This window comes from Antrostomus carolinensis, unplaced genomic scaffold (assembly GCF_000700745.2).
Source record: "Antrostomus carolinensis isolate BGI_N321 unplaced genomic scaffold, ASM70074v2 scaffold33760, whole genome shotgun sequence".
NCBI classification, from domain to species: domain Eukaryota; kingdom Metazoa; phylum Chordata; class Aves; order Caprimulgiformes; family Caprimulgidae; genus Antrostomus; species Antrostomus carolinensis.
In genome coordinates this window covers 11763-36027 of record NW_010291159.1, presented here as the reverse complement: position 1 = coordinate 36027, position 24265 = coordinate 11763, and the positions used below count along the sequence as shown (strand labels likewise).

The 24265-nt window shown below is 39.2% G+C and overlaps 1 protein-coding gene across 1 annotated transcript in view; it reads left to right on the top strand.

Annotated features, from left to right (window-relative positions):
- The window catches only part of GTF3C1 (general transcription factor IIIC subunit 1), a gene marked incomplete at its 5' end in the record, with an annotated part of 40431 nt that overhangs the window by 5346 nt on the left and 10820 nt on the right, over nucleotides 1-24265 (top strand). The window contains 23 exon segments of the mRNA XM_029086894.1: nucleotides 1289-1447; nucleotides 2089-2204; nucleotides 3008-3329; nucleotides 5089-5300; nucleotides 5735-5874; nucleotides 7873-8026; nucleotides 9024-9127; nucleotides 9366-9544; nucleotides 9924-10199; nucleotides 10443-10588; nucleotides 11006-11103; nucleotides 12674-12770; nucleotides 13543-13720; nucleotides 15144-15279; nucleotides 16711-16846; nucleotides 18618-18699; nucleotides 19387-19572; nucleotides 20118-20272; nucleotides 20414-20556; nucleotides 20753-20834; nucleotides 22048-22160; nucleotides 23125-23187; nucleotides 23721-23814. Of these exon segments, the coding sequence (XP_028942727.1) occupies nucleotides 1289-1447; nucleotides 2089-2204; nucleotides 3008-3329; nucleotides 5089-5300; nucleotides 5735-5874; nucleotides 7873-8026; nucleotides 9024-9127; nucleotides 9366-9544; nucleotides 9924-10199; nucleotides 10443-10588; nucleotides 11006-11103; nucleotides 12674-12770; nucleotides 13543-13720; nucleotides 15144-15279; nucleotides 16711-16846; nucleotides 18618-18699; nucleotides 19387-19572; nucleotides 20118-20272; nucleotides 20414-20556; nucleotides 20753-20834; nucleotides 22048-22160; nucleotides 23125-23187; nucleotides 23721-23814 (3371 nt within the window).

Below are 24265 nucleotides of genomic sequence, written 5' to 3'. Positions count from 1 at the left end.
CTAGATGACACTGTTGATAGTAGGTCATCCTTATATCAGGGAGCAGGATCGCTGCAGCTCTCCTTAAGTCATCTGTCCCCACTCTTCTATGAGAACCCAGAGGGGTAAGGTAGGTGGAGAGTTACTACAGCACAGCCAGTGCACAGTTGCATGTTAAGATGTGGAATTCAAACATGTATGAGATGTGTGTGGCTGCTGGGCCATGGTGTGTTCTGTCCTTGCACACAACAACCTTAGGTTTTGTGTCTCCATTTCATTGCATAGAATTATAGTGCACTCTATGTGTTAACAAACCTAGCCATCCCCTAGGTGTAGAGAATGGGTGAGGACTTTGGACAAGAAATCTAGAAAATCAGCTGCTCATACATACTTGCACATAAAGCTTCCATAATATAACTGGTATTATGTGTTGTGGAATGGGCAAAGACTGAGAAGAACCTCTTCTCAAAGTGATGTTGGACCTGTGCAACATAACTGTACGTTTTAGTTATGCTGTCAGAGCTCACTGGTTGGGGTAGGACTCTTCTATTTGGTCCTTTTCTTCAGGATGCTAGTTGCTCGGTGTATGCTTCCTCCAACCTGCATGCGGATGGTTATAGAAGGTGCTAGGACAAAGGATAAACTGACAGGTCTTTTACGTCCTGGGATTTTTAAATGTTGGGAATTTGTGGCAGCATTTAATAGGTCTCATCAACTGGTATCCACTTTGATCCCTTGCTGAGGAAAGGCAATCCTGTGTTAAGGAACGGTTTTGCAAGCAGGTAGCTTATTGTATGAATTCTGTATCTTCAAATGTACAATTTTCTTTCATTATGTGGCTTGCATCTATAGAAAGTGAAAAATGCTTTGAGTCTGTAGGAAAAAAAGGAGTGGTTTTATACTCAGTGAGTGATCTCACAGTCAGATATGTGTTCTGAAGAGGTAATGCTGTGGATCAGCACTTAGTCCATCCATTGATTTATTTGTGCTGTTGAAATTTCTCCTGTTATTGCAGCGTTTTCCATTCTGCTCATAAATCACTGTATTGGGCAGTCCTAATGTTGAGACAGATGTGAAATCTTGGAGCAGCTTAAAAATTCAGCTAGTCGGTGTTTTGACAGATTCATATATAAAGAAAAGCTGTTGCAAACCTTTCCTAAAAATAAACAGTTGCCTTTGGTCATTTGTTCCCTGTTGCACCACTTCTTCATGCTGCTGAAAGTCACCAAATGGTTTAAACATTTAAACCAAATGGTTTAAACAGGCTCTGCTTTTTGGTAAGAGCTGTCACTAACGTTCATGTTCACAGGGACTGATGTCATGGTCCGTTGTCTTAAATTACTAAAGGAATTTCGGAAGAAAATGGAGGATTATCATGATGATGATGAAGAAGAGATCATCACAAAAGCTGTTCAGCCTGTGGATATTGTTTGTGAAAGGGATATGCTCACCCAGGCTTATGAGCTAAGTAGGTGATGTAGTAAGACATGCTAAAGATTTTTCCCATTGCCATCTTACTCCTTGTATGTATAAAAGATATATATATTGGGGGTTTTTTTAAGTGCTGATTGCTTCTGATGTATCAGAAAGTGTCAATTTTCCATGCAAAAGGTGAGCTTTATGTTCAGATTAGACTGGAGCTATAGGTGCTACCACCTGTTAGCCCTCCCTGGAAGCTTATCAGCTATTCAGTACCACCCAAATAAAACAACATGGTAGAAATAGGGTGTTGTGGTGGGGTGGGAAAAAAGTGATGAAGAAAACAATGTTCTTCTCCTTCTATCTCTTTTCCTTTCATAACGGAGAAATTAGTATCTAACCGCAGAAAGCTGTTGGGAAAAATTGACCGCTGCTTTTAATCTGAAGCTCTTGCCTTCAAACCTCGTTCTGCTGGGGCACTGCTTCATGTAAAAATGTGTTTTATGACAGTATTTGACTGTATATTGTATATGTCTGTGAAAATGTCTGTAGTTGTTAGTGGGGAATGTTAAATTTTATATTCTGGCATATACAGTTATTTAGAGCAAATATGAATGTATATGCAAATATATGTATATATAATTCAGATTATTTCCCTGAGCTATTTTCTGGTTTTCATTTCTTAAACAGTTGAAAGTAGAGGAACCAAAGGTATTTCTCAGGCAGAAATTCGCTTGGCTATGAATGTGGGGAAGCTAGAAGCAAGGATGCTCTGTCGTCTTCTGGAGAGGTACAAAGTTGTCAAGGTAAGGTTAAAATAAAATAATTTAGATACTTATTGAAACTAAAGATACAGTTGTGGTTACTGTGGTAAAAGGTTATAGCATTGTTAACCTCAGACAATAGAAACAGCAGTGATTTGGGAACTGACAGTGAAAAAAGTCCTGGTAGGATTGAGAAGAATATGACTTCAGTTGAGGAAAAGGTATGCAAGAGAGGTGTTCAAAAAGGATTGAGATTTTAACCTACTGTAATCTGAGGATTACTAAAATCTTGTCATTTGGTAAAAAGATCTGTTGAATTAAAGACAAACTATATAAACCATTGGAATATCTAAACATACATTTTCCTAAGTCAACTGTGAAGATGAAATGTTCCCTTATTGATAGGCTGTGTTTTGAGGTTCCAGACACTTGAAAGCACCTGTTGTAGCAGGTGGGATAACAGCAGCTCCACTTCAGTCTGATTCACTGTGGTAACTTCTGCACTGCAGTTATTTCACAGAAAACTTTTCAGAAAAAAATGGATTTCTAGTCTGAATCCATATAGTTTGTTCTTCCTTAGACTTTGCTACATCCCACACACTGTAGGCGTTTCACTCTAGTATGCAGGTAATGCAGATTTATTTATTTTTCAAGCATGGTGTTTATTTTGATTTCTATAGTTACAGTTAGTCACCATTTTTGTTACTTAGCAAAAAAGGAGAACAACATGATATGTTTAAATGTGAGGGGAGAACAGGTAGGAAATTTTCCTGCTGTTGATGCTGGAGATCACTGCAAGAACGGAGAAGTAAGGTGGTAAAATAACATTCCAACTATTTCCTTAGGGTTTTATGGAGGATGAAGGTCGGCAAAGGACAACAAAGTATATTTCCTACATTTTTGCAGAGGAGAGTGATTTAAACCGTCAGTTTGAGAGAGAGAAGGCTAGGAGTGAGCAGTTAGCTACAGTCACTTTGGCTCTAGTGCCAGAAGATTCCCCACCTGTAGAAGATGCGTCCCCTGGAGAAGATGATACTTTGGTCTCGGAGTCTGACAATGAAGAAGAAGGGAAAGATGGCAAGAAGAGAGGAAAAGGTCAGAAGGCCAACTCTGGTTCTCTGAAATCAAGTTTCCAAGATGATACCCATCAGTCAACACCCACTAAAGGTAGATAATGATTTTGAAATTTGGAAAGAACTTTGCATTTTTCTTATGGATCCTTTTTATTAAGGAAAAAAATCATGTGCTATTAGCTTCCATTAAAGTTTTTGATTGTATATTTACTTTTACACTTATTTGATTACTTCCATACTTTTTTGATGTTCTCTTTCTACCAAACATGTTATGTTTTGGAATATGGCAGGTGTGGTAATCTCTGAAGGTTCTTAGGGCTGAAGTGTGCTCTGGTGTTTGTATGAACCAAAGACACTATCACCAGTCACTGGGAAGTCTGCTCCTCCTTACCCCGATGTCATTTCTTCCCTTTTCCCTATGCAAATGAAATGGGTTCACACACCTTGCTCCTTGGATAGTCAGTTATTTTTCTGGTGGCTTGAAGGGCTGAAATGATTCTGCAGAGGGTCAGATGAATTCCTAAAGTGTTGCAAGGAAGGAGGCAGGACTGTGTGGCTAAAAACAAGTGTAGTGAGGAGACCCTGGTAGCTAGCAGTCAGGTTGGCTTAAGCTGCTGGGTAAATTTATCTGCCTTGGATGTTCTGTGATGAACTGACAAGGTATCTGTCATGGACTCTGTTTTTCAAAATACCTTCTGGCTCAGGCTGTACCCATTGGAGGGCACCATCTTGGTAGAGCTTTAGCTTTTGAAGTCCTTGAAGACTTCAGAAGGGAGTTGAACACACTTTGTGTTTCTTAAAATATTTTATTTCTTCCTCACTAAGGAAAAAAGTGGGCTGTGCCTCTCATTAAAACACATCATTTCATTCCACTGGATATGTAAATGTCATCTTAGGTATGGAAATAGCACAGGAGCTGACAGATCAGCCAGTTAACTTTTTTTTTTTTTTTTTTAATTGTAACATGAAAATTCTTCCCCTTTTAGCAGTGGGTTTTTGTTTGGTTTTTCTTTTCAGTTGGAAATGTCTGGTATTGAGCCTTAGAGTCTGTGTAAAATATATTTGTTCATGTACTGATGCAAACCTTCCAGTGAGGTGGATTTACATGGAGTAATACTGGCTTCTCTTCTGAGACCAGATAAGAGGGTAACTAGCTACTTTCAAACAGCAGTAGGCTTAGGATGGCTTCACCCACAGCCTTACTCACCTAAGCATGTTGTAACAAAAATGTCTTGTCTCCTGAAGCTAATTGCTTCATCTTTTTTCTTTAGTTATTTGGAACATCTTAATGTGAAAGCTAATATCCTTTTGGGGACATACTTTAAAGAGTATATGTTGGTTTATTTATTTATTTAAACTATTTGAATGTTCCTACAACATCTCTGGTAAACTCCAAGGGAAAAGAGGAGAAGAGATCTCTCTCTTATGTAGATTATCTTTGGCATAATACTAAATCCTTGTTCTGCTTTGAGTCAGAAGAATCATGTTTCTAGCAGAACTTGAGAATCTTTATGACAGAAACTCTCCTTTCTTCAGACAGCAGTTCCTGGATAAGCTAATCTGGCCCTTCATGGTCTTCTAAGTCTGCCTCTGAAGAAGCTTCTGCATGGGGAGAATTATTTGATGACAGGGAGTTCACGTTTTTTTTTCCTTTACCTTTGGAAGCTGAATGCAGTCATTCATCATCAAACCACTGCTTCCAGCAGGGTAGGAGAATATGTGAAAAATGTAGCAGAATGCTTTTAAGTACAGTTACCTGGGTGGATGGGGGGAGGCCTTTTATAGAGAGAGAAGCTGAACATTTACAGGAAACTGAGAGCAGAACAATTACAAGGCTGTCTGCTCTTAACCAGGCTCAAAGCCAACAGCTGTGAAGTCTCAGGGGAAGAAGCTGCCTTCTCCTCAAATTCTTGAAGAGCCTGATGAGCTCCCAGACAACGTTTCAGGGGAGAGTTCTGCTTTGGAAACTCTAAAGCAGGAATCCAATCTTTCCACCTGTGCTCATTCCACTGATGAAGATGGGGATGTGGCTGTGGTGGAGGAGGTCAGACTTGAAGACCCTAAGGTAAGATCACATGTCTTTAATATTTTCTTGTCAGTAGGACTATCTGAGCAAGGCTTCAAGCTATAAGGTTTTTTTAATTCATTTATGGAATTGTTTTGTTTTTTAAAATTAATTTCAAAGTACATTCATATTTTGGTTATAAGTGAAAATTATTCCAGGAGACAGGAAGGCAGATGTCCAAACTACAGTTCTGGGGGTGCTCTCCAAATTCCCTGTATTGACTTACTGCATGTTATCACACAAGCGCTGCATATCTTCTGGTCTGTCTCCATGCCCCTGGAGGGGAGATAAAAGATAACCCTCATCTGACTAGTTTGTTACAAAGACATCACAACTCTGAATTCCTCAGCTGCTACTGTGTGAGGAACCAATGTTAGGGTGAAGACATTGAATAGTTCAGCTAATATTTTTGTTTTGTCCATACTGTGCACTAGAAGGTGTGTGGCCAGAAGAAGGAAAAGCGTTCCAAAGCTGCAGCAGTGGAGAGATCTCACGAAACCTACAGGCTGCTGAAGCGCCGAAATCTCATTGTGGAAGCTGTTCGGAACCTCCGGCTCATCGAAAGCTTGTTCACGTGAGTCCCTCTGAACGCAGCATGCTGGGGCCCCGATGCATTTTGGTAGCAGACACACGGCTTTAGCAATCTCTGTGCTTACTCCATTGCTGGCTTTTCTTGTCCCTGATGCACTATATGCTATAATGTTGGAGAGGATGGCATAGGGAAGGTGTGGAAGGTTGCAGTTATACAGAATCATAAAAATGAGTCAGCTGTTTGGAAGCAAGAATAGTTCTCTGCAGATAACTGCACAAGTAAATTTTTATAGGCTCTATGTCCCATAAATAGAGATCAGAGAACTTTTTTCCTCTGTTCACAGTATGTCAGTGCTTGGGGCCACACAGTAAGATACAGCACTTTCCTACTTGAGGATTCTTTCATCTGCATAAGTTTTATTTCTGTGTGGTTTCAAAAACTGTTCATGTTTTCCTCTGCCATGGACTGTAGAGACTTATATTTTCATGTCAGTCATCACTGGTCACTAGGATTCTAGCAGGGCCCTGAAAGTTTACTCTTCTTTGCAGCTTTGTGTTGTGGTTATATGTCTTCTCGTGACTTGCCTTGTCTGGGCTAAAGATACTTTCCTGAATGTTATAATATCTTCCAGCCTTTTAAGATTCATCTCCAACGAGAAATGGGAATTCTGGTGTTCTCCTGGAGTCCCAGCTTCCAAATTGTCAGGACTCTGTTGCAAATAGGATTGTATCATCCACCTTCTGTGAGAAGGTACCCACCACATGAGATCCTGGCGTGTCAATACACACACAGGGCTGTCTGCTATAGGAATTTAGTGAGAAATCACGGCCTTATTCTCCTCTGGTTTGAGAAATTTGAAACCTTCTGTCACCTACTGCAATTGCAGAGTTTTATAAAGTTAAAGCCTCGTCTTCTCGCACCAGCCTCATCACTGATTGATCTAGTCACATCCAGCTCCAGGCTCAGAAGATAATTCAGGTCTCTGCTGTCCTCTTCAGTGCTGCCAACGAGTAGCTCTCACATCCTTCAGCACAGGTGAAGGTTCTGCCCCTCCCCAACCTCTGCCAAGTTTTCTGGTGGTGTCACTCCAGTTATGTTAGTTACCAGGATGTGATATTCTTCCGGAGAAGCTGAAGTCCATGTGTACATCTGCTTATTGCTTCATTACCTTAATACCCTCCATACCTTTTTCAGATTGAAAGAGTCAATCTTCTCCAGGATTGAAAGAGACAGAAAGTTGGGCCTGGGGCATTTGTGGAAAAAAAAAGGCCTGAAAACAGGCATTAGGAGAGCAGGGTGTGAGCACGCTCCTGTCACTCCAGTTATGTTAGTTACCAGGATGTGATATTCTTCCGGAGAAGCTGAAGTCCATGTGTACATCTGCTTATTGCTTCATTACCTTAATACCCTCCATACCTTTTTCAGATTGAAAGAGTCAATCCTTCTCCAGGATTGAAAGAGACAGAAAGTTGGGCCTGGGGCATTTGTGGAAAAAAAAGGCCTGAAAACAGGCATTAGGAGAGCAGGGTGTGAGCACGCTCCTGCGGACTGCTACAAGGGAAGAAGTGAGCTGGCTTCAATTATGGGATGTGTGTATCTGTATGGTGAATGCATGTGTAGCTTCTGAGCTGTGAATGCCGCTAAGTAAACTCTTTCTGCCCCAAGCTGAACTGAGCTCACAAGTGGAAATGAACACTGCATGTGTTGAATCACTGCTTAAAAAAGCTCTAGATTTTCCTGACCTTAGGGAGGCTGGAATCATAATTGCACTATAGCCACACACAGAGAAATGAGGCATTGAGAATTTGCTGTCGTCAGAACAGCAGTCCTCATCTAAAAAGGAAAAGCTTGATTACAAAGAAAATGCAGCTGAATTTTAAACCCGAGTTACCAATTATGTACAGCAAAAGGGGAAGGAAAGTGAGCAGTAATTGCTAGAAGTAGGGAAATATCCATTCACCCCACATCCTCTAACAAACTGCTTAGGCAGTTTGGAGCATTGCTGGACTTAAAATGCAAGGTATTTCTTGCATCTTCTAGGCTTCAGAAAATGGTCATGGATCAAGAGAAGCAAGAAGGTGTCTCCACTAAATGCTGCAAAAAGTCTATCGTACGACTGGTACAGAAGCTTGCACGAGAAGGACTTCTCAGACTCTATCGTACTACAGTCATTCAAGATGGCATTAGTAAAAAGGTGACTCTGCAAACCCTGGCAGCAGAAACACATTTTCTCACAACCTTATGATGTGTCAAAATCTTTTGGGCCTTTTAACTGAAATAGATGGATGACTTTACTTTTTGTAGCGAAACCCACAGTCGAGCTGCCCAGAAGCTACGTGTCCCAAACTTAAGCTACTGTGAAAACCAGATTAGTGCTTTCAATTATTGTGCTGCAGATAATTGTGAGACCAAGGAATAGTCCAGAGATCAAAGTCTCTGAATCTCCCTTCTGAGAGGTTCTGCTGCTTATCAGTTGTGCAATTCATGGTTCTCTCCCAGCACTGTCAGGCTGTAATACAGTTCTGTTTAATCCCTTTTTGAAAGCCAAGAGTATGTGAGAAATCCTAAGTTAGCTTCTGAGCTGAAATGTATAGAATGTGATATATTTTTTAAAAAACCAAAAATGTGCTCTTGCTGTCGTAAAGTTAAAAAAAAATCATGGAAGTAAAATGTCTGTAGTGGTAAAGCTGAGACTTGTAACTGTAATGTGAAATGTTCATGTGCAGGGAGAGAAACTATTGAAAATTACCCACTGCACAATTACTGTAGAGCACATGTGAAATCTTACTAGTCTGAATTGTGTGTGTACTTTCAGCAACAATATGTATTAGTTTGGTCTTACGAGGAATGGCTTTTTATTTATCCCTTTCAGCCTAATATTTGCAAGTTGAAGTGTTTGTTGCTCAAATATTTCAGATTTTAAAAACCAAAAAACCTGAGGTTTGTAGAAATTACATTAACTGTTTATTGGTACAGAGACCCTACAGTCTGTCCTCTTGCTTAATACAAACTAGCAACGGGAGTTTTGATCCAGAATTGTTCATATTCTGTGAATTATTAAACCTTTATAGGATTCATCCATTGTGGCTACTGTTAATTCCCTGTCTGTTAATCTCTGATAATTTATGAAGCTGATTAAGAGTCAATATATCCATAAATAGCTCTTGTTTGTTTTCTGCTGCTCTGAACAGGTAGAGTTTGTTGTGCATCCTTCAGTGAGTCCCAGTGATCCCCTTGTGAAAAGTGCCATTGAGCAGGTGCGTTTCCGAATCTCCAATTCAAGCACCGCAAACAGGCAAGTTGCAGCCATGGTCTGGAGGGTTTGTGGGGAACTTGGCTTATCTCATATGTGCAAAAATATGCAGAGGAAATAAACACAAAGTAAGCAAAAGAAAAGAAAAATCTCCTCTTTAGCAACAGAGGAGTGGAAGCACAAAGATAAAGCAAGATGCTGAGTATCTCCTGAAGTCAGGAAAGAAGAGGAATTGAGCTCTGCTTAATTTTTACCAAAGCACTGTGTGGTTTTAATACAGGATTAAAGTTCCTCAGACACCAACCTCCCAGGACCATGCTGAGGATGGAAACTTGGGGCAAGAGGCTGTTCCTGATTCAGGAGAAACGCAAGAAAGCTCATGTAAAGCTGACAGTCGGGCAAGAAAAACTGATGAAAAAATGGGCATAACACAGCTAAAAAACTATCACCCTGTTACAGGTACAGCTAACTTGTTTCTTCTGTCCTCTTTCACTTTCCCATTTATTTATTTATTAATAGTCACTTTGAGATGCTGAGCTCTCCTAAGATACAAGTGTGTTTTTCTTCTTTTATAGCAGACTTACGGATTTATATTAAATCACTCTGTCCAATATTTTCTTAGTTGCTTGTTTTGTTGTTTTTTTTTCAATTGCAAACTGGAGTATTGGTATTCACTACTACTTATTCACTACTTGTAACTTAGTATTTGTAACTTAAATTTACTTTCAACTACACATCTTTCCTTCCAGTTTTCTTTGCATCAGTTTTGCAGATCTAGCTATTTCTCCTGTTCTAATCCTCTTTTTATTTCTGTTTGTTACTTAATTTTCCCTCCCAGTTCCTGGACTTGGGCGTTCTCTTGGCTTTCTTCCCAAAATGCCCCGTTTAAGAATGGTCCACATGTTCCTCTGGTACTTAATTTATGGACACCCTTTAAATGGAACACAGCAAAAAGGAAGTGGAGATGGTGAGAAAAAAGGCAGCAAACAAGGGCTGGATGTGAATGCGACTGTACTTGAACCACAACCAGATGGGACCTTAGAAATTATGACAACTGTGGTTAATCCTGAAGTCTCTGCACAGGAGACTGAAGTAGAGTTGTCTAATCAAACAGGTAAGAAGTGGCACATCCTGACTTTACTACAGGCTTTGCCATGGTTCAACACTGAGAAAAAGGTAAAAGTCTACTTCAAGGATTGGAAATCAATGGTTTAGATAATTTTCAGGTCATTTTAGATTTTCAGATTTCCAGACTATGAGCTGCCAAATGCATTCTGCTTGAACACTCACAGTAAAACTATTAATCTAACTACTAGATTTGTCCTGTCTGAATCTAAGCCAGCTGTCTCGTTCCTAGTGTATGTGGATGACACGTCATGGATGCGCTATGTCCCTCCTCTCCCAGTTCACAGAGAGTTTGGATTTGGATGGGCTCTTGTTAGTGACATTCTTCTCTGCTTGCCTCTCTCAGTCTTTGTTCAGATTGTACAAGTCAGCTACAAGGTACAGTGCTTTTTTGCTTCATGTTTGTTTTACTGTAAAGTCTGATGGTATCAGCTGTACCAATAAGCAGTAATAAATATCCTCGTAGTCTATTTAACAAAATGAGCCATCAGAGAGGAGGCACTTCAGTTCTTGATAGTCTTTTACAGAAAAGTTAGTTGCTTTTACAGCCACACTGAAAAAAAAATGTATAGCCCTGTAATACTGCAAATTCTCAGGCTAATATTTTGCAAGGAGCTTTTTAGAATCTCACTGAGTCTTCTGCCTCATTGATTAACAAGAATAATGTTTAAGCATTTTACAAAAGCAGTGACATTTTCTTAGAAGATATTTCAGTAGACAGTTCTGGTAGCAAAGCTTGATACTTTAAAGGATGGTTATGTTTTGCGTTTTGATTGACTTCTAAAATAATTCTAGGTGGATGGTCTGGAAGATTTTTTAAATGATCCACTAAAAAAGCACATTCTGATCAGATTTCTTCCAAGGTCAGTCCGACAGCAGCTTCTCTACAAAAGGTAAGCGGATGAGTCAAAGTAAATGGCTCTAGGGAGGAAGCGATGGTGGTTGACAGTTTTCTCAGTTATTTCCTGTTTGTGTCAAAGAGAACTTTGTTACTGAAGACAAGGATCATCCATCTTCTAAGGATAGTGTGCCAAATTGTATTTTTCTCTCCCAAATAGAAGGTAATAAGAAACTAATAAACAATATTCATGCATGCTGTCAGGCAGTGTTTGAGAGCTGGGAGGTTCTGTCCTTCATAACTCATCAGCAAGGATGTTACTTCTGTATAAAACACACTCCTGACTGCTGCTAAATTCAGAATTTAATAGAGTCTAAATGTTACTATCCTTCATAAATCTTTCAGAAGGTGCCACATGGCCCAGTTCCTGCTGCTCATACATACTATTCAATTTCTACTCATGTTCTCAGTGGCACGTCTTTCATTGTTTGTCATTCCTCATCTGGGAGATTTAAAAATTGAGATTGGACTGAAGGTAGGAAGGGAAAACAGCATTAAAGGAAAGTGATTTGACTGTGTGGAATCGACAGCACCATGTTAGTTTCCCTAGAAAGTCACTGCTAATGGCACGGATTTGGATGGTTGGAGGCTTATAGGACATTTTGCAAACCTGCAAACATGTCATTGTAGAGTAAATAAACAGTATCAGCTGTCAAGACTCGTGGTCAGCTCAGGTTTGCAATTCCTAACCTATAACTTGCTAAATCTTAGAAACAGGGAAACTGGTTTTATGGTATATGCTGAAATCTGCAGGCTTCATCTGGTAAGGTTATGCAAAACCAAAACAGTATGACGTATAACCAAGTTGTCTCTTTGCCCCCCATTCACTAAAACTTCTCACTCAGACAAATTTTGTTCAATATTTCTGGGCTTGTCAAATGGTATCTCAGAGCCTTAGAGAAAACTTCTGCCAAAATACAATTCCCATTTAACTGCACAGAAAAACTTAGATCTTAGTGAAGTAAAATGTGGGCAAAGCTAATTTTTGACAAACACTCTCTCAGAAACTAGATCTTGCACCAGCTTCCTGCACCTTCCAGAATTTTGCCATATAAGTTGCACTTTTGGCTCTGCCAAAGCTACGAGCAACTGAAAGCAGTTTCTTGGAGCAGTAATTCTGAACACCCTCAAGGTGCCCAGTTCTTTAGATGTGCACACCTGAAGGCTTATCAGCCCGTATTTGCAGTCATGTTTTCTTACTCATGTCGTCTTTTCATAACATGAAATTGTCTGCAGATCTGCTGGTGCTCTGACCTTGTTTAATTCATTTTTACAGATGGTATTTCTGGCTAATTTTTTTTCTTTGCTAACAAAATTTTAATTAGTATTTGGCTAAAATACTATGTTTGTGATTTGAGGAAAGGAAATTTGGAGCTTTGGGATATTATGTTTTCTATAGGCTGGCAATTCAAACAAAAATACCACTTCAGAAATTCTAAAACTCAGTATTTCAAAAAAGCAACGGTTTCCTGAAACTTTAGTTTACTGCATGAAAATGGCGTGTTTTCTGGTATCATTTTTACTGTTTTCATGAGTGCTAATTGTAATACTTCTCCTTGCTCCAGGAGGTACATCTTTTCAGTGGTAGAAAACCTTCAAAGATTATGTTATATGGGACTGATACAGTTTGGCCCAACAGAGAAGTTTCAAGACAAAGACCAGGTAATTTTTTTTAAAAGTTAACCATTATTCTTCATGGTTTTTGTCCAGTTAAATAAATGCAAGATCTGGGGTTTGTAATTACCTTAAATAGTTAAGGAAAATACTGATGTTTCAGATGTATATGCAAACCTCCAGATCCAAGTGACATATTGCAAGTTGGGCAGATAATTTTCACCTCTTTCTCTGGAAAGCCACTACTCAAATGTATAATGCTGAACGTTGCACACAGTAATGATCTGGGAGGTTCCAGGCTGGCAGCACTTTATGAAAAATGAGCATGTCACATTCTTTTCCATCAAGGTGTTAGGCATTGGATGTCTGACACAGAATAAAGTCATTAATCAGAGTAAAATAATGACATTTGTATGCATCTTTTTATAAATAGAGAGCACATGCAAAGGAGATAGAAGTGCTAACACACTTTCTGAGGATAAGAAAGATAATGAGGTCCTGAAACACATCTATTCCAATGATGAATGAGAGCTTGTACAAAATAGTCACTCTTTGTGGAAACTTGGAATATCCTGTGCACAAGAGGGAAAAGAAACTGTTTTAAATCTAGAAACAAAATTTCTGGATCACTGGCAAGGGAAGTTTGGGAATACAGTGCAATAGGGTGGGGATGGGTGTGTCTTCTGTCAGAGAACTGGCTCGAACCAGGAAAGACTGACAAAATGCTGAGCAGTCCTAAATAGATTAAGTTGTGTGTCATGAAATTGCCTAATTTACAGTTTTACTTGCATAGCAGCCTGAAATCCACTGTGTTTGACAGGTCTTTGTGTATATGAAGAGAAATGCTGTGATTGTTGATACCACTATCTGTGACCCCCACTATAACCTGGCTAAAAGTAGCCGCCCGTTTGAGAGACGCTTGTATGTTCTGAACAGCATGCAGGATGTGGAGAACTTCTGGTTTGATTTGCAGTGTGTCTGCCTTAACACACCATTGGGTATGGTATAATTGTACATTCCTATACTGCAGTTCCTCCTCCTTCCCTAAAACCTGAGGCAGGCTCTGTTGTGTCACTTCCAATGTTTTGTTCTCTTTTCTGGTCGCTTTCTGCATCAAAAAAAAGCAAGAATTTCTGTCCATATAATTCTATGAAGTTGAGATCCACCTGAAATTTTCAGAGCAGTGTTTAAGGAAAAACATTGCTGTCCTGTTAAAATTTGATAATAGCCCTGCAAGATTTTAATCCAGCCATGAAAAAACCTTTTTGAAAATAGTTACTAGAATATTTTTGCCATGGCTCTCTACCAGTTTAAACAGAGATCCCTTTTCCTTAGCAAAATGTTGCTAAACCTTCTGATAAATAGTTTGAGTTAGACGAGAAGTGGAAGTTAAGGGAGTTTATGCACCCCAGGTTTTTTTAGTTTATTTTTGTTTGGTCCTTTTACATTTTTAAATAGGATATACAGCTACAAAAAGTTATTCTTATCGATTATAAAAAAAAAAATAAAATAAAAAATTGGAGATAAGAGATTTCTCCTGAAACCTTATTGAACACTATTCTGTATTTCTGTAATTTAGTCAGCCAGGTAAAATGATCTATTTGGAGTTTTGTCTTGCTTTTGCGTTAAAGCAGTTTGTGCAAAAGGCTCCTTACACTTTTGTCAAATGTGTTTGTGATTGTTGCAGCTTTTGCAGGCTAGTTGGACCATGGTTACTCTTAGACCCCGAAATATGGGAATGATATTCCATCACTAGTTTGCATATGTATAGAAGCTTTGTTGTATTCCAGTTAAGTATTTTCCATGTTGAGCCTTGAGGGGAAAATTGCTCTGTGCTGGATTTAAATTTATATTGAGCCTCTGGATCAGATACCTGCATGAGATCTAGTCCTGCCCTACTGTCTTTGTAGCATGGGCACCCAAAAAGCAATAGTAAGACAGAAACTGGTGTGTTTTCCTACCTTTGAGTTCTGTTACTATAAAACCATCATGTGACTCCTGCTGTATCCTAAACGTATCTCCAGCACGCAGGTGTCAGATGTGCAGAGCGTTCACGCTGTGTTTCAGCAGTCACAACCTGCTGTGTCGTTTCTTGAGGACTCTTGCTACATTTGAGTATCTGAACGGCTGTGATCCATGCCTAGTATATCGGTGAACTGCTGATTTTTTTTTTTTTTCCTGGTCAAGGGTACCAGCCTCCCATTATTTCTGCCCTGAATACAAATTTGGACAAGTTAATGCCTTCTACTGGAAGTTCACTAGAACACCGTTAGCCTCTGTGGGAAGGTAGCAAGGTAGTGTTTTATCAAGAAGTCGTAAAAATGTTAGTACTGTTTGGAAGCAGTAGTTTGCCATCTCGGGGTGGATTTAAAATGGGCTGAAGTCTTACTTCTTATGCTGATAGTCTTTTTATATGTCTAGGAGTTGTCCGCTGTCCTCGTTCAAAGAAAAGTAATGTCCAAGGGGAGGAGGCTGCACTAGATGTAGAAATGGAACAAGAGTCAGCAGTGGATAAACACAACCTGGAACGCAAGTGTGCGATGCTGGAATATACCACGTACGTCATCTTCATCCTTGCTTGGTTGCTTGAATAGAGTGAGCAGAAAGAACTGTTCTGTGTTGCACTTTGCTGCACGTTGTTTTCAGGTTAATTTCCAATATGGTATTGGTGTACACTGGTGAAATCTGGAAGTGATTGCTGGAGCACTCCATCTTCTGCCTAATCACAACCAGAGTACTTGAAAGCACTGGATACTGACAACCTGGGACAACCACGCAGAGTAACAGTTATACTTTTTATACTGTGTTGTGCACTGCTGTTTAGTTTTGTCAATATTCTGTTCTCTTTTAATAAACAGTCTGTTTAAAAGTATTTTCAGTTAGTTCAGTGTTACAGGTAGGTAGATCAAGCTATCTTGAAAAAATTAATGCAGTTGAGGAAACCTAATTCCACTGATCCTTGCTGATAGGAAAAAATTCTGTTCAGTCCACTTGTCAGCTTTCATATATGATCTCTGTTGTATGGTAAGAAATCCTCTAAATTGGAGATCTGGTGTTTACTTGTAGTTAGGCTGGAGATGACTGCAACATCTTTAAGGTCAAGAAACAGGTTCTGGATTTAATTGATGGTGTAATGTTATAATGAAAGCTTGACTGAAATAATTTTTTCATGGTAACTTTCAAAAAATCTTTCATGAGGCGAAACAGGATTTTAAAAATACTCTGGTGCTATTACTGGATTGTCAGAGCTGATGTATCTGCTTCATAGGCAAAGCTCATTCATAGTTTGATTTTTTTTTTTTTTTTTTTTGAGGAAGTAAGCTTGTCCCTGTGATTTTTTGAAAAGTGTTGTATTTATAAATTCTGTACTGAAACATCACACTAATAATTGAATAGCTCATTAGTGAAGGGTACCAGTTCATCCATTACATGCTATTCGTTGTTAGTTTCCTCCTCTTTCGAGAGAAAGAATTGCAGTGCATTGTTTTTCTGGCTTGTATATGTGTATTTAAACAAGCTTTAATGTATTTTTTAAAAAACTGAAGAGACCACTGCTTGACAGTCAGTATGAAAAGGGTTATGATTGTCTTTAATTCCCGTGGAAGATTTTCCCCACACTTCTCCTGAGGAAGTTTTTCATCTGAGCAGGCATTTCCTCTAGTTCTGTGGCAGGAATAGTGCTGAGAACAGAGTTTAACACGGCCATTGGAACTTAGTTAACAGTAATGAAGTTGCTCCGGGTGTAATCTTTAAACTGAAAGCTCTGTCATTAAATATCAGGGATTAAAACTTAATGGAAAAGCATTGTTGCCATGCTACTTCTGGAACAGGGTTAGAGCATCTCTGTTTCTTCTTTTCTTTCCCAGCCCTGTCTGCATTGGGAATGCAAGAGGAGAGTTTGGCATATGGCACACACATCACTTGAGAGCAGCTGAGAAGGCACTCCCTACACAATAATTACTGTTTATTTTGTTCCTCTTTCTCTCAGAGGCAGCCGAGAGGTGGTTGATGATGGAACTATCCCTGGAGATGGGTTAGGAGCTGCAGGTCTGGATTCCAGCTTTTATGGGCATCTAAAACGCAATTGGATCTGGACAAGCTACATCATCAATAAGACTAGGAAGGTGGGTATTTTAAAATTCATATACTATAATGACTATTCCAAATCTTTATATTCTTAAGGTTGACATACTGATAGCAAAATCTTACTGCTTGCATGCTTTCTCAGTGGAAAGGCTTTGCATCACTGGAAAGAAATTAATACCAAATGTGGTAAATCTTGGTGCTGAACTGAATGAAAGATTTGGACATAAATTTTATCTGAACTGAATGTGATAATACATTCAACCAAAGGAGAAATACTTCATTAAGTAAGCAATTTAGATTACTCAGTGTTGCCTCTTGCCTTTCTGAAATGTAGAAATTGTCAGATGAAAACTGAAACATCCAGAACAAAGAAATAGACACAGGAAAAAAATAAAAATAAAAATAAAAATTACCAGGAAGCCCAACGTAGGCAAATACAAATGGCCACCCAAGGTCTGCCCAGCGCCCGGTCTCTGATGGTTGCCAGTGAAAGATTTGTAGGGAAGGTTCTAAGAGCAAGGCAGATGTGTGGTGGTATTTCCTCTGAATATTCTCCCAGCTGTCTGCAAGTTTGGCTCAAGGCCATTCTAAACCTGGGGTGATATTTCCGAAGCTGCTAATAGCTTTTTATTTGTCCAGTTGTTTTTTGGACACATGAAAATCCTTTACTATCCACAACTTCACGTAGCAAAGTGTTTCAAAGTCCTAACAGTGTCACTGTTTCTTTTTGATGGTTTAAGCTCCCCAATAATTGTAGTACTAAGGGAAGCTGTGAAAAATGTCATTCTCCATTAACCTGTTCCACCTGATTTTGTAAACATCTCATGTTTCCCATTACCATCTCTTAAAGACTGGCATCTACGAGATTATTTAACTGTTCCCAGCATGGAACCTGTTCTGCCTTTAATCATTCTTGTTGCCTTTCTTTTAACCTGTTCTATTCTACTATATCATTTTTAAGGTTAAAATAGAATCACATAGTGCATTCAGGCTGTGGCCAACATAGCTGCTTAGTGTTGCTCTGCTTTCCTTATAATTCCTTGCATTTGCTTTGCTTTTTGAACAGGTACTTTCACAGAACTCTCTGTAATTACCCTACCCCAAGTACTAGTCAAATTAGAGCCTGTCAGTGTATATGTAACACTAGAGTTGCTTGGTTTTGGCCTCAGGCAGGATCATTTCACTCCAAATTTCATCTGCTGTTCTATCACCTAGTTGTGCAGCATTGACAAGACCTCCTGCAGTTCTTCAGTCTTGTCTTTCCTCTCCACATCTGTGATCAACTTCTGTCGCTGATGAATTCCACACAAGAGAAATGGTCTTGCTGACAATGGCAAAACTCCTAATACACTGCAGTCAGTTTGGGCTAAGATTTAAGATGGATAGAATATGGTGTAGGAGGCATTTACTCAATGTTTGTTTGCATTTTCGTTTTGTGCTTTTTAGAAGCTCCTTTGGAATGTAAAATACTTTGAAAATATACTGTTTTACAGAAAATTCTGCTCAGCCTCTGTAGCAGTGAAAGAGTCAAGCATTTCTTTTCCAGTGATGGCTTCATTTAAACTTGAGGAGATCTGCTGAAGTCCTGACCTTCGTAATCTAGTGGTCATTACAGTATGATCTCAGAAAAGCTCTAGAGCCATTCAGATACGTGGGAGTAATAAGACAAATTCTTCATTGTAGCCAGGGATCTTTTCCTTTATACTGAAAATTTATTTCTGAGACTACTCAAAGGATAGCATGTACAGAGATGTTAAAAGTAGTGCACTCCTTTTGCATGTCACCTTTTTGAAAGCTGTCTTGTCTTAGGAAAGTACAGTTTCTGAAAACGGACTGACAATGAGACTCCAAACCTTCTTAACAAAACACCCCCTTCCACTCAGTACCGGAGGTAAGTGGTGATGCTGGTGGTGGGGTCTGTCACTGTGTTACAGCTGTTTCTGTCTTTGTCAAACCCAGTATGAATGATGTGGGTTATTCCTGTCTCCTTACAGTAATCTAGGATGCTGCTGGGGCAGTAAAATAGATAAATAATTTCCTTCCCTATTTCGGGGTATATGGAACAGTAATTATTTTATTTTTATCCAGTGTTGATGACATGTTCCAGTCTCTTTAAAATGATCTAGGATGCTTCTGGGGCAGTAAAATAAATATGTAAATAATTTCCTTTCCTATTGAATAATGATTTTTATCCTTTGTAATTTCTGATGTGCAGTTTGCAGAAAGTCTAGAGGGACTGATGTTTTGTATGACTAGGCACTGTTAAAATTGCACTGCCTAACATCGAAGCTAAGGAGGAGGAAATGCTTCAGGTTGAATGTACAACCTCAACTCAGTTCCCTTGTGTTTGTGCACTGTACACTAGACTGACCAATTACTTGATGATTCCTCATTTATCTGGGATTTGATTCTGTGGGAGCTGCTGAGAAGTGGCATGAAATGACATGACTAACAAAGGGCCAGTCTGAGAGGGCACCTGTCTTAATATACTAAAACTTTGGCATTTGCTCTTTATACCTTAATATTGTAGAATGTAATTGCTATAAAGTTCCACTACTATAAATATGTGTCATTTTAGGTAATAAAATTGATATTTTGGGAGAAGGAAAGGTGGGCTCTGAGTCACTTGTCCAGAAAGAGGAATGTATTAAAATAAGTAAAGAACCAAACCAGGATCGAACCAAACGAGTGAGAGGTGGAAAAAGCCAAAAGAGGAAGAGGCTTAGGAAAGACGTTGGAAAGAAGACGAAAAAGAAGAAGAAAGGTACGTAACCAACACATGAGGAAAAACAAGCATTCTTTTTATGTGTGTGCCTGCTGTAAGTTGCTTTAGAAAAGCTGATGTGACTGTCATGCAGTGTGGGAAATGGAAACTTACTGGCCATCTCTTTGGATTGCCTCTTTCAGTGAAGAGGCTGAGATCTCGTGGGGCTCTGGAGAACAGCAGCATGTTGTACCCGTTACCCGTGTGTGAATCACGATTGCACTGCTGTCCTGTACAAACTAAAGAAATCCTGATTGTGTCTGTGCCAGATTAACTCCTTGCAATTCTTGATAGCTGGCTTAAAGATTCTTTGTGGTATGATGCTCTGGGTAGTCAGTTTGCTAACTGAAGTGCTTGTTTTCTCAGTCCTGGGAGAGGTATTAATGCATTTTAGTTTCTGAACTGCTACTTCCTTCTCTGCTTTTGTCTTTTATTCTTGCTGACTCCAATTGGTGCTACTACTGCCTGTGATAGGAGTATGAATTAATCGGAATATGTAGCACTGAGATAACTAACAAGTTGTGGTTTTTTTCTGGATTTGTTAGAAGATTCTGTAGAAAAAAGCAAAAGACTCCGCTACCACGATGAAGCTGATCAGAGTGCCCTGCTGAGAATGACACGCCTGCGTGTCACCTGGACGGTGCAAGAAGACAGTCTGCTCATGCTGTGCCGCATTGCCAGTCACGTGCTAAATGCAAAGGTATTTAGTAGGAGCTCTATTTAAGGGGTCTATGTACTGAACACACATTTCATCAGTCCTAGGAATGCATCCTGGTTCTAACCATCACTTGTGTACGTAAAAGCTGAAGTTTAACTCCCAAAATTTTTGTTCTTTGCACAGGTAAAAGGGCCCTTTGTTCCATGGCAAGTCGTTCGGGATATCATGCACGCCAGCTTTGAGGAGTCCCTCGATAAAACTTCTCATTCCGTTGGACGAAGAGCTCGTTACATCATCAGAAACCCACAGACCTATCTTAATTATAAGTAAGAAGGTTTCTATATTCTAGGTACAGGCTAAATTCTCCTGAAATGAAGTGAAGGGATATGTTCCTCCTGTGTTTTTGTCTTACTTTTGATGTGAATATAAATTTCAACTTCCTTGCACTGTAGTGGTATCAAATCTGTACTGAATTGGGAAAGTCTCAACCATATACAACACTTTCAGTTGTATCTGTTGCAGAGTTTGCCTTGCTGAGGTTTACCAAGATAAAGCCCTCATTGAAGATTTCATGAATAGAGAAAATAATTATGAAGATCCACAGGTAGGAGGGAAGTATTTTAAAGGTCATAGAGCACTTCACACTGTTGGGGTTACTGAGTACTTGTGCTGTTTTGATTACTGTGATTTCATATCTTATCTCTCCCCTGTGCCCTGAGCTAAGTTAAAAATAGCAGCATTCTAAAAATGCAGCACCATTGCTATTTTGAGAGTAAAGTGGATCCAGGCAGCCTTCCAAAGGCATGTAAACAGCACGGCTCTGCAACAAAAATGTTGTTTTTAGAGTGTGCTTGTTTATAAACATCCATGACTGAGCATCCATATGTGCTGATTTTTTAATTTATTTTTTTTTTTTGTAACCTCTCAATCTCCTTTTTATCTGAGCAACAGAACATTTTTGCTCTGGAATTTCTTATTTTTTTATTCTTGTTGCATGTGTGCGGGAATGTAAGCAAATTTTATGAGAAGCCTTGATTTGATCAGTCAGAAGTTTTTATTTAATTTTTGAGCTTTTTATGGTTTTAAATCAACCACAGTTTCAAATTGAAAAGTTGTGTTTATACTGCAAGTGTAAACAATTCCATTTTGAATTTCAAAACTTTTTCAGACCTGGGACAATGGCATGGCAAGATTTTCTTTGTTTTTAACCAGGAATGACAATTCATATTTTTGCTAGAAAATCCCAACCAGTTCTGTTGTTAAATTATTTTTTTCTTTAGAAGAACAACAATTGTTCAGTGGTGAGACATGGCTGAAATAAATGCCTGTATCCCCATCCCTAAAGTCTGTCTTTGGAAGCAAATGCAATCTTGTGCCCAGAGAGTCCAGAGAACAGAACTGTTCATCTTGTGTAACAATGTCCTCCAAGCCATGATTGTACAGACTTAATGTAGAACATGATAAAAGCCTGAAGGGTATGAAGAGGGAAAAAATACGTAGGCAGAAGCTTAAACAAAGCTCTAGCAAGAGATCTCATGCTGTTAATTCAGTGTAATTGGTTTTTATATGTTCATGGTGGGTTGCTTGTAGCTGTGACCTTGATTGCAGACAGAACCTGCAACTGCTAAGTAAATCAGCAAACACAAGCTCCACAGAGCTTTTTTGATGCTTTCTCTTGCCTGTTGTACTGTTTCTGACTTGGTAATTCAAACCCAGCTATTTCTACTAGAATTTTCCATTAACACTTTAGGGGTAGAGGATCTTTTCCCACTCTAAGAAATTGGGGCTGATACCATTTCAATCTCTTGTTTCCTAAGGTTTGTGCAAAGGAGTTTAAAGAGTTTGTGGAAAGACTGAAAGAGAAATTCAGTTCAACCCTGGGGAATCCCAAACTTGAGATTCCTGATACTTTGCAGGAACTCTTTTCCAGGTATTTTAGTTCTGGTGCTTTTGACTCTGCACATGGGCTGAGACAGTGAGAGAGGAGGGCAGTTCAGAGGAGACCTCATCTCTGCTACGTGTGCTTTACACCCTTTGTCGCTTGTACCCTTTGTATCAAAAGAAGATTCAGTAAATACAACAAGCAATGTTTCTTTCAAATCCATACTTCCTAAATACATATAACTAATTTTTAGTTATTCACACAAGCTTGCTTATTTTCAACCATTCCCATTTTGCTAAATAAGACTTTTTATAAACCAGAAATTCACCCTATCAGGTTTTCATACATTGTCAAATCCTCAGCTTGGCTGTTAGCAATGCTGGTACTCGGGTGTAACATTTGAATGAAATAGAAGACTTCCCTTTACCATTTTCCAGGTTAACTGGCCCCATTTGATATCACAATTTGTAGCTGGTTGCTCCGCTAAATCATCTCAGTGCTGCTAGAACTGTTGACAAGAGAAGAGCACTCGGCCTTCTAGAGCATTCTCCAGCCCCAGATCATCAAAATTTTAGTGATGAATAACACTTGGAGGGAAGTGTGAAAATTTGGGTCTCAAACTGTTTTACAAGAACATATTTGGCACCTTTGTAAATTTTCCTACTTTGGGAAGAGCTGTAGGTTACAGCAAAAGTGCTGCTGATGGTAACTGGAAGTCCAAAACCTCAACAGAATAGCAAATCCCTACAGGTCTGTACTGTCTCCTGGCAGTGTGGTTTATCTCCTTGTCAGCAGATAGCTTTGTGGAGTGAGGGAGATTGATCTGGACAGGCCCTTTAATTTTTGACTCTTGTTCTGAGGGCTGCTGGAACAGATACTTCCCCTGTGCTGTTTCAGCACTTGCCTCATTAGCAGTTGCACTTGCCAGCCTCTGTGTTTTACAGTTGATATAAAATCACAGAGTGCTACTTTTGTTTCAGTGTTTTCCTTTCCCTTCCCTTCCCTTAACTAGATTTCGAGTTTTGGCAATTGGAGAAGACACAAATCAAAACACAAAAGAGGACAGTCTAAGCAGGTGAGTGGCAGCAGTACCATTGTTTCCCATTAGGACTCCAAGGTCACGTCAGCCCTCAGATCTGTGAAAGTCATATAGTCTTACTAATGCAGTACATTTTTCATCTGTTTGTTGCAGTATATGAATTTATTAACAGAAAAATACTTTCATGAGGCTGTAGGGACCTCTGACATAGGTTATAGATTTGATGACTAAAATGACAGCAGCAATGCCCTTCTCAAAATAGTGCTGTGTTGTTAGGACAACAGTGTGTGTTTTCTGTGAGTGCTGTACCTTAAGAGGAGGAGATGTTAACAAAGAGACTTTTTTTGTGTCAGATTATGTGGACTGATCCAAAAATTCAGGGTAGAAGGTCAGGGAAAATGTAACAGGCTCCTTCATATGATTGACCCTGAGCTGTATTGATCTCATGCCTTTATACATCTGTTTGAGAAGCAGGTGATTGAGTTTGTATGTTTTTCTGCTAGTTTAATAGTTAGGTACCTCATGCTCAAAAATCATGATGAATAAACTCTTTTTTTTTTTCCTTTTAGTATCTATGATATTCATTTTCTAGTGCTACAGAATTTGATTCAGAGCACTTTGGCACTCTCGGATAACCAGATGAAATCTTGCCAGTCGTTTCAGGTACAGTATGTGGAGCAAACTTTACTGCTCATACAACTCTAAAAGAATTTCTCTGTCCTGCTTTGATAAATGCCTTTTTCAAATGGGAGAAAAGAAACCCAGAAATTTAGATTTGTATCCATTCTGTGGGGATTATTCTTTTCTGCTTTTAGGAAATTATATATTCTAGGCAGATTTTCAGTATGTTGCTTTTCTCTCTGAGGATGAGGTTACAGGATGTGAGGTTGAAGCAGTCCCCAAAAACCATACAAAATAAACTCCAGATCCCTTCCATTGGGACAAACTGTATCAAGATTTAGTGTGCACTGGAGCAGTTGGAAGTATGCTCTGGAGGAGACAGCACAAAGACAGTCCTAGTATCCAGCTGACACTGGTGTTGGGAAGCCTCTCCTTCAGCATTGGGAACCACAAAAGCATTTATCATCTATAGTCAGGCACGTAAAATATATAG